A 9,392-nucleotide genomic window follows, 5' to 3' on the forward strand; every position below is an offset into this window, starting at 1 on the left:
TGTACAGCCCTTAAAAACACAAAAATAGCAGCCCCTTTGCAACCACACAATAAAACGTGAGTATCATGCAATAATAAACAAATTTCATGTCAAACTTCCGCAAAAAAAAAACAAACATGGTGTAGATCATATAGTTCTCATACAAATATATTAAATTCAGTATATATATATATGACGTGTAAGATGAGGAAATGAAAATACAAGCGTGCCTTGAAGTAATTTACGCGAGAACGTCGGGGAAATGAGCGTCGGAGAGTTGCCGGGGAACTTTTCTGGAAAGAAATGGTTTGGCCGAAACCTTGCTGCTAAGGGCTGCTGATGACCGATATGAGAAGGGTTGCTGATGAAGGGTGGTCGGCTAATGGAGATTAGTTTAGGTTTAGTGGATGATTAGGGCTAATTAAATAGATAAAAAAATAAGTTAATGGGCCATAACCTTAATTTAAATGGGATTAAAAGAGGTTTGAGTCCAATAAGCTTAAAAATGGGCCCATCAAGTCCAACACACTCTCGAAAAATATTTCGTTTGGATAAGTTTGAAAATATGTCCCTAGCCTTTAAAAAGTCCTCCGACTCGTTAAAATTCGCTTACCTGTTAAAAATATGCTCTGGCGGGTAAAAATATCCAAAAAATCTCATTTCTGGAAAATATATTTAAAACATCTAATATTAATTAATGAAAATTAATCATGTAATAAAAATATTCCTGATAATTCTCTGGTCTCCGATACTCGTTCAAGCGCGAAATGCAACATAAAAGCCATTATGCATGATTTTAATAAACCATGAATTAAAACATATTTTTATGCAATAAACATACATTTAATGCATTAAAAAAATTTAATAAAATACCAAAGAAATTTAATAATTTGCATGCATGTGATTCACGAGGACCTTCAATTTTTCGGGACGTGGCAACTTGAACGTTAAAAGATGCTAAAAACTTCTTTAATCGCGTAAATGATTATATTTTTAAGGGGGAATTTTTAAATCAGTTCTTGAGGGGGAGTTTTAAATGGTTTTTAAATATTTTATCCCTCGAACCGCAAATTTCTTTTTATGCGCTTAAATGCTTTAAAGATGTTTTATTGTCACAAAGGGGGAGAATTACTAAATGTTTAAAGATTTTATTTTAATCAGCTTTAATTGCTCAAGTTTTGTGATCATCAAAAAGGGGAAGATTGTTGGAACATTTCAAGTTCGCAATCTTGATTTTGATGTTAAAAAAACTTGTTATTTTTGTTTCTAACGAGTTTACCTAAGCGCAGAAAGCTGAAACTGATCAGACGTCGATTGATAAGGCTAAATCTTACAGAGATTTTTGGGATTCAATTTTATAATATTTGTCCTTATCTCGAATTTTTATCCCAAATTATGTGATTATTTGAATTAATAATTTTAGATTTGAATAAAAGTGAAAAGTGTTTAAATTAGGAGATAAAATAAATTTACTAGATTTAAAAGGAAATAAAATATTCTTATTCCTTGATGATATTGAATTTTTGGAAAAATCTATGTAAATCTTGACAAATATCTTATCTACACTTTCTTTACTTGATATGAGCTTAAAAAGAATTAAAGGAGAGGCCCATTTAGGTGAATAAAAGGGCAGAAGCGTACAAGAGAAGAAAAAGGGGCCATAACAGAAGCACAAAAGGAGACAGAATACTCAGACTGCAAGGAAGACAGGTAAGAAAGGTAAGGAATTTGATTCTAATGATAATATTGATATTAATACACTTCCTTTTCCTCAAAGAGCAAGGCAACTACAATTAGATCAACAATTTTCGAAATTTCTTGAAGTTTTTAAGAAATTGCACATAAATATTCCTTTTGTAGAGGCTTTGGCTCAAATGCCTTCTTATGCTAAATTCTTGAAAGATATTTTGACTAAAAAGAGGAAACTTGTTGATTTTGAAACTGTTAAGCTTTCCGAGGAATGTTCAGCTATTTTGCAAAATAAATTACCTCCAAAGCTTAAGGATCCAGGTAGTTTCTCCATTCCTTGCACTATAGGTAATTCTAATTTTAACAAAGCATTGTGTGATCTTGGTGCTAGCATAAATCTTATGCCTTATTCATGCTTTGAGAAATTGGGGATTGGAGAAGTTAAACCAACCACTATTTCCCTTCAACTTGCTGATAGGTCTATTAAATATCCTAGAGGGGTTATAGAGGATGTTTTGGTTAAAGTTGATAAATTTATATTTTCAGTTGATTTTGTTGTGCTAGACATGGAGGAGGATCGTGAGATCCACCTAATTTTAGGTCGTCCTTTCTTAGCTGCTGGAAGAGCTCTCATAGATGTTCAAAAAGGTGAATTAGTTTTGAGGTTGAATTATGAGAAGGTAACTTTTAATGTTTTTCGTAGTATGAAATATCATGGATCTTCTGATTGTTATAGAATAGATGCTATTGATGATATTGTTGAGTGTAGTGTGCAGGATACTTTGATTGAAGACCCACTGGAAAAGCTTTTGGTTAGCCCAAAGTCCACGGAATCCAGCAGAGAAGAGGTGGAGGAATGTATGAACTTTTTAGAGGGATCAAAGCCACTGCCAAGATCGGTGAATTCGAAGATTGGGGAGCTTGGTCATATTCCAATCACTTAAACCTTCCATAGAAGAACCCCCATTCCTCGAACTCAAACCACTTCCTCCTCATTTAAAATATTTATTTTTGAAGGAAGAACATAAATTGCCAGTAATTATTTCTTCTTCCTTGACAGGTGATGAGTAAGATAAGCTCTTGAGAGTGCTGAAGGATCACATATATGCCATTGGATGGAGCATAGCTGACATCAAGGGAATAAATCCATCCATGTGCATGCACAAAATTTTAATGGAGAAGGAGCACTCTCCCACCACTCAACCTCAAAGGAGATTGAATCCAGCTATGCAAGAGGTCGTCAAAAAAGAGGTAATCAAACTACTTGATGCAGGTATGATCTTTCCTATATCCGATAGCAAGTGGGTAATTCCTGTGCATGTTGTTCCTAAGAAAGGGGGAATCACTGTTGTTGAAAATGAAAATAACGAATTAATCCCCACTAGAACTGTGGCTGGGTGGCGTGTTTGTATTGATTATCGCAAATTGAATGATGCCACAAGAAAAGATCACTTCCCTTTACCTTTTGTTGATCAAATGTTAGAGAGTTTGGCAGGTCATGCTTTCTATTGTTTTCTAGATAGTTATTCTGGATATATGCAAATCCCCAGAGACCCCGAAAATAAGATAATATCACTTTTACTTGTCCCTATGGTACATTTGCTTATAAAAGAATGCCATTTGGTTTGTGTAATGCTCCTGCTACTTTTCAACGTTGTATGATGTCGATTTTTCATGATATGGTTGAAAAGTATATTGAGGTCTTCATGGATGACTTTTCCGTTTTTGGTTCTTCCTTCGACTCTTGTTTGATTAATTTGTCAAATGTGCTAAAGAGATGTGAAGAAACGAATCTTGTACTTAACTGGGAGAAATGTCATTTCATGGTAAAGGAAGGTATTGTTCTTGGTCACAAAATTTCTGAAAAAGGTATTGAAGTGGATAGAGCTAAGGTAGAGATCATAGAAAAGCTTCCTCCTCCCACTAATGTCAAAGGAATTCGTAGCTTTATTGGGCATGCAGGTTTTTATAGGCGATTTATCAAGGATTTCTCCAGTAGTACTAAGCCTTTAACTAATTTGCTAATGAAAGATGTTCCTTTTGTTTTTTCTGAGGATTGTTTACAAGCCTTTCAGGCATTAAAGCAAAAGTTGACCACAACCCCGATCATTGTTGCACCAGATTGGCATCTACCGTTTGAACTCATGTGTGACGCAAGTGATATTGCTTTAGGGGCTGTTTTGGGGCAAAAGAGGGACAAATTCTTGCATGTAATCTATTATGCAAGCATGACACTTTCAGGAGCTCAATTGAACTACTCCACCACAGAAAAAGAGTTGTTGGCTGTTGTTTTTTCTTTGGAAAAGTTTCGGCCATACCTTGTAGGGAGTAAATTGATAGTCCACACGGATCATTCAGCTTTGAAGTATATCTTAAACAAGAAGGATGCCAAGCCAAGATTGATAAGATGGATCCTTCAACTGCAAGAATTTGACATGGAGAGCGTGGATCGCAAGGGGACTGAAAACCAAGTTGCTGATCATCTATCGATATTGGAAAAGCCCGAGAAAGGTAAGTATGTAATTAGAGATGAATTCCCTGACGAGAAACTTTATGTCATCTCTAATTTACCATGGTATGCTGATTTTGTCAACTATTTATCATGCAAATTTATTCCTTCTCATCTTACATATCAGCAGAAAAAGAAGTTCTTTTCAGATTTAAAATATTATCTTTGGGAAGATCCTCTTTTGTTTAGAATTTGTGCAGATGGCATTATTCGTAGGTGTATTTCAGCGGAAGAGGTAAGTTCTATACTTTCTCATTGTCATAGTGGTCAAACTGGAGGACATTTTGGGGCAAGTAAAACTGCTACAAATATCCTTCAAGCTTGATTCTACTGGCCTACACTGTTCAAGGATGCACACACTTATGTTTTGAATTGCAATGAATGCCAACGTGTTGGTAATATTTCAAGGAGACACGAAATGCCATTGAATAATATTTTAATCTGTGAATTGTTTGGTGTGTGGGGAATTGATTTCATGGGGCCATTTCCAGATTCCTTAGGAAATAAATATATTTTGGTGGCTGTGGATTACGTATCCAAGTGGGTGGAAGCAAGTGCTTGTAGAACCAATGACTCTAAGGTTGTGATCCAAGTTTTAAAGAAAAATATTTTTGCAAGATTTGGCACACCTAGAGCCATTATTAGCGATGGGGGAAAACACTTTTGTAATCGTTATTTTGAATCTCTGTTAACTAAGTATGGGGTCACGCACAAGGTGGCAACACCTTATCATCCTCAAACTAGTGGTCAAGTAGAAGTGTCAAATAGGGAGATTAAGAAAATTCTTGAGAAGACCGTTGGATCTTCGAGGAAGGAATGGGCTAGTAAATTGGATGATGCATTGTGGGCATATAGAACAGCATTTAAAACCCCTATAGGAACTTCCCCTTTTCGTTTGGTCTATGGAAAAGCTTGTCACCTTCCTGTTGAACTAGAGCATAGGGCATTATGGGCTACAAAATTTTTGAACTTTGATGTGCAAGCTACAGGTTATCAGCGTTTTCTACAACTCAATGAGCTGGAGAATTTCGTCTTGATGCATTGAGAATGCGAAAATCTACAAGGAAAAGACAAAGAAGTGGCATGATGCAAGGACTGTGCACAGGGAGTTTGATTCTGGACAAAAAGTTCTTCTTTACAACTCTCGTTTGAAACTCATGCCAGGAAAACTTCGTTCCAAATGGTCCGGACCTTTTACTGTTACTGAAGTTTTTCCCTTTGGTGTTGTAGAAATCCGTGGAGAATCTAGAAATCCCTTTAAGGTGAATGGACATCGACTGAAAATTTTTCATGAAGGAATTGTGGAGCAAGAGGAGCCGAGTACTTCTTTGCACGATCCAACATATTTAGCGCTTGCTGGGAGGCAACCCAATGATTTATTTTATTTCGTTTCAATTTATCTTTTTTAAGTTTTTAATTTTTCATTCTATTAGTTTAATTCTCTGTGATTTTTGTGTGTGTAGGGAATATTGGAATGAAACAAGATGACTTAGACTCTGGAAAAGCTAAACTGTTGAAATAACAGATTTCCAGCAGTGAGGAATTCTACCATCCCCATGTACCACTCCATGGAACTCAAAGCACACTGCCAGGGAAGTGTTCTCTTACTATTCTGCATCCAAATTCTATATACTTTTTGAAGGGTATGACACTGAGGACAGTGTAAATCTAAAGTGTGGGGTGAATTTGTGTTTGGTTTCACGTCACAACACTTAGTATGTGCTTAAATGTTTAATCCTCTAGCATGAAATTTTTTCTGGTTATTCTTTGAGAAACTGCACTTGTGATTATATGACACACTAATTGACTTTCTAGATTTTTGATCACTCGAGATATAGAATCACACCTAGAATTGATTGAGATGAGCTGTAGTTGTAGCCGAAGGATTTGAGCACAAACTAGTCTTGTATCATATTTTGAGACATAATCTATGCATTTTAGGTCATACTTATATGAATTAATCGTGAATTGGTAAAAGGTGAGCTCATGAAAAAAAAGAAAAAATAATCGAAAAAAAATCGAAAAAGAAAAAAAAAAAGAGAAATAAAAGAAACAATCTAGAACTTGTCTGGTTATCTTTCGAGGCGAAAATACGGAGGAGAATGACTTAAGGATGATTTAGGCGATCTTTGGACCGTTTGAGCCTTTCGAGCCTACCCAATGCATCATTCATATCCCTAGTATCCCCTTTTGAGCCTAATAAATCGAATGGAGTGTGTCAAAGACATGCAATTAGCCCCCATTCGTATTCCTTCAAAATCCCACATCAACTACCCAATTTTAGCTCATACACTATTCCTCTACCTTAATTTTGAGAGAAATAAACCCTTTTAGCGCTTTAAATTTTTCAATAACTAACATGTGCTGATAATTGATGAGAAAAATTGGAGGAGTTTGAAAAAATCATGAAGAATGAGAAAAGGATGGATGAAAAGATATATAATTATAAAAAGAAAATTATAAAAAAAAAGGAGGAGGAATGAATGTTGTATGATGTGGTGATTGATTGAATAAAAAACCTAAAAGGGAATGTTGTTGAAGATCGAAAAAAAAGCTGGAGGAATGATGAAATTCAATAAAGGAAGGAAGATAGGAGATGAAGGAATGCGCTGAAGGAATAGTTGTTTATTTTCTCTCATTTTGAATATCCCTACCTTTATTGTAGCCGTGAGTCGTGGCCTAACGTTATAAGCTTAAAAATACCTATTAATCGGGTCATATTCCTCCAACATTTAGTGGAGAAAGATATGAAAGATAAGCTTATAGAGAGTTTCTTTATTAAAAAAAAAATCCAGAAAATATGAGCATTCCTTGAACTAAAACACCTTTGAGGAATATGAGTTTTGACTTCCACACTACATACGTCTCATTATCTTGATCTTTTCTAGTGAATGCTTGAGTTTTAAAGTTGCAACGGAAGTGAATTTTATGATTTTCGACGTGTGATCTTTTGATTGAGTGTGAAGGAATTTGGTAGGTTGAAAAGTGTTGATTGTGTCATTTGTTGTGGTCAATCATTGAATATTCCTCGGTTATATTTTATTCTCTAATTTGCTCGAGGACGAACAAAGTCTTAAGTGTGGGGGGATTGATAAGGCTAAATCTTATAGAGATTTTAGGGATTCTATTTTATAATATTTGTCCTTATCTCGATTTTTTATCTCAAATTTTGTGATTATTTGAATTAATAATTTTAGATTTGAATAAAAGTGAAAAGTGTTTAAATTAGGAGATAAAATAAATTTACTAGATTTAAAAGGAAATAAAATATTCTTATTCCTTGATGATATTGAATTTTTGGAAAAATCTATGTAAATCTTGACAAATATCTTATCTACACTTTCTTTACTTGATATGGGCTTAAAAAGAATTAAAGGAGAGGCCCATTTAGGAGAATAAAAGGGCAGAAGCGTACAAGAGAAGAAAAAGGGGTCATAACAGAAGCACAGAAGGAGACGGAATAGCAATACAGCGCGGAAGAAGGAAAAGAAGGGAGGAAGAAGGAAGGCAAAACCAGCGAGGAATTCCTCACACACGCTACAAATCACAGAGAATTCGTCTAGTTTAATAATTTGGATTTTTTGTTGTTGGAACATTTCATGTTCGTAATCTTGATTTTGATGTTAACAAAACTTGTTATTGTGTTTCTAACATATTACTCAAGTGTGAAGTTGCAAACACAAGAAGCAAGCTGAAACTGAATTCTGCACAAACTGAATTTCTGGCAAGCTTCTGTATTTTGATGATATCTCTCAGCTGGATGATCCAAACGACAATCCGCCAATTGAACTGATCAGAAAACTCAATTTGGAACAAGTCGTATTTCACGTCAGTTGGGCAAAATCGAATGTTATCAAGGGCTAACTGATCGCTGAAATGACGAACTGACTGCACGAAAACAGCAATCAGTTGGGTTTGAGCAGCTACGGTATTTTGGTCATATCTCTCAGCTCGGTTATCGAAACGAAGCGATTCAGTATGCGTTGGAAAGACAAGACAAAGATCTACATATCATTCTTATAAGTCAAAGTCTGAATCGAAGCTTACAATGCTGATAAATGACGATGAAGCTACTGGTTCTGCACAAACTGAAATCAGCTAGACTGATTTCAGCACACCAGCTGAAACTGAACCAGCTGCTGACCAGTTGACCAACCAACTGAACCAGTTGAATTGAACCAGACCAGCTGAAGACCAGTTGAACCAGACCAGCTGAACTGAACCAGACCAGTTGAACCAGACCAGCTGAAATGAACCAGTTGAACTGAACCAGACCAGTTGAACCAGTCCAACTGAACCAGACCAACTGAACCAGTTGAACTGATTGACCAGTTGAGTTGACCAGAGTTGACCAGTCGGGAAATTTTCCAGCAAGACGAATTTGACCGTTGCACTTCCTGAAACAGCACAGAAACTTTCCAAACGGTCATATTCTTGTGTCTAACGTATATATCAGTGTTGGAGCCTATAAATACAACATCTTGAAGATCAAACAAGAGCTTTTGAAGTGGATTCAAAGCATGGGCACTTAGCATGAATATATCAGCTAGTTGAGAGCACAAGCCCTTGTGTGAGGAAACATTTGAGATGTACACTGTAACTGATAAATTCCTCACACACAATTACTCACACATGTACAAGAGAGTTGAAGTTCAAAGATTAGTTGAGTGAGTCTTGCACAAAGACGTAAAACTTGTTTATGTAGTCTTTGCATATGAGACATTAAACAATATGCTGATTGTGAGGTGCTGCCTACAATCGTTAGTGCTAGGAGTTCAGTTTAGGCAGTGGGTAAGTCCTAGCTGAATGGGTTTGTACAAGGTGTTGTATAAATCAAAGTCTTCTAGTGGATCCTTCCCAAGGGGATTCCCAAGGAGAAGAAGGGGTGACGTAGGAGTGTTTGAAATCTCCGAACATCCATAAACAAATTCGTGTCTATTTGTTTATTGCATTTACTTATCATTTCCATTAGTTTTAAAGATGCATTGTTGAAGCATTTTATGTGTTCTTCAAATACCAAAATATTGCATACCAAGTGTTTGATAAAATGCTTAAACCGAAAATCTTTTTACTCATTCAACTTGCATATATCTTAAATGGTTTATAAAATATTTATTCGGTTTCTACGAAGGATTATTTCGAGTATTTTCCGCTTGGTTTGAACACCAAACTCGATTTAATTCATCGGTGTTCAATATTTCAAGAACTGAGCTAT

The 9,392-nt window shown here is 35.7% G+C and overlaps 1 protein-coding gene across 1 annotated transcript; it reads left to right on the top strand.

Moving 5' to 3' along the window:
- The first annotated feature begins 1,853 nt into the window (after positions 1-1,853).
- Positions 1,854-2,612, top strand: LOC140827098 (uncharacterized). Its single transcript, XM_073189705.1, has one exon. The coding sequence runs from the start codon at positions 1,854-1,856 to the stop codon at positions 2,610-2,612; it is 759 nt and encodes a 252-aa protein (XP_073045806.1).
- Positions 2,613-9,392: the final 6,780 nt, after the last annotated feature.

This window comes from Primulina eburnea, chromosome 3 (genome assembly GCF_022965805.1).
Source record: "Primulina eburnea isolate SZY01 chromosome 3, ASM2296580v1, whole genome shotgun sequence".
Lineage (NCBI taxonomy): Eukaryota > Viridiplantae > Streptophyta > Magnoliopsida > Lamiales > Gesneriaceae > Primulina > Primulina eburnea.

Excerpts from the sequence above, each read along its gene's own strand:
- LOC140827098 (XM_073189705.1), top strand. The coding sequence starts at position 1,854 with ATGCCTTCTTATGCTAAATTCTTGAAAGATATTTTGACTAAAAAGAGG.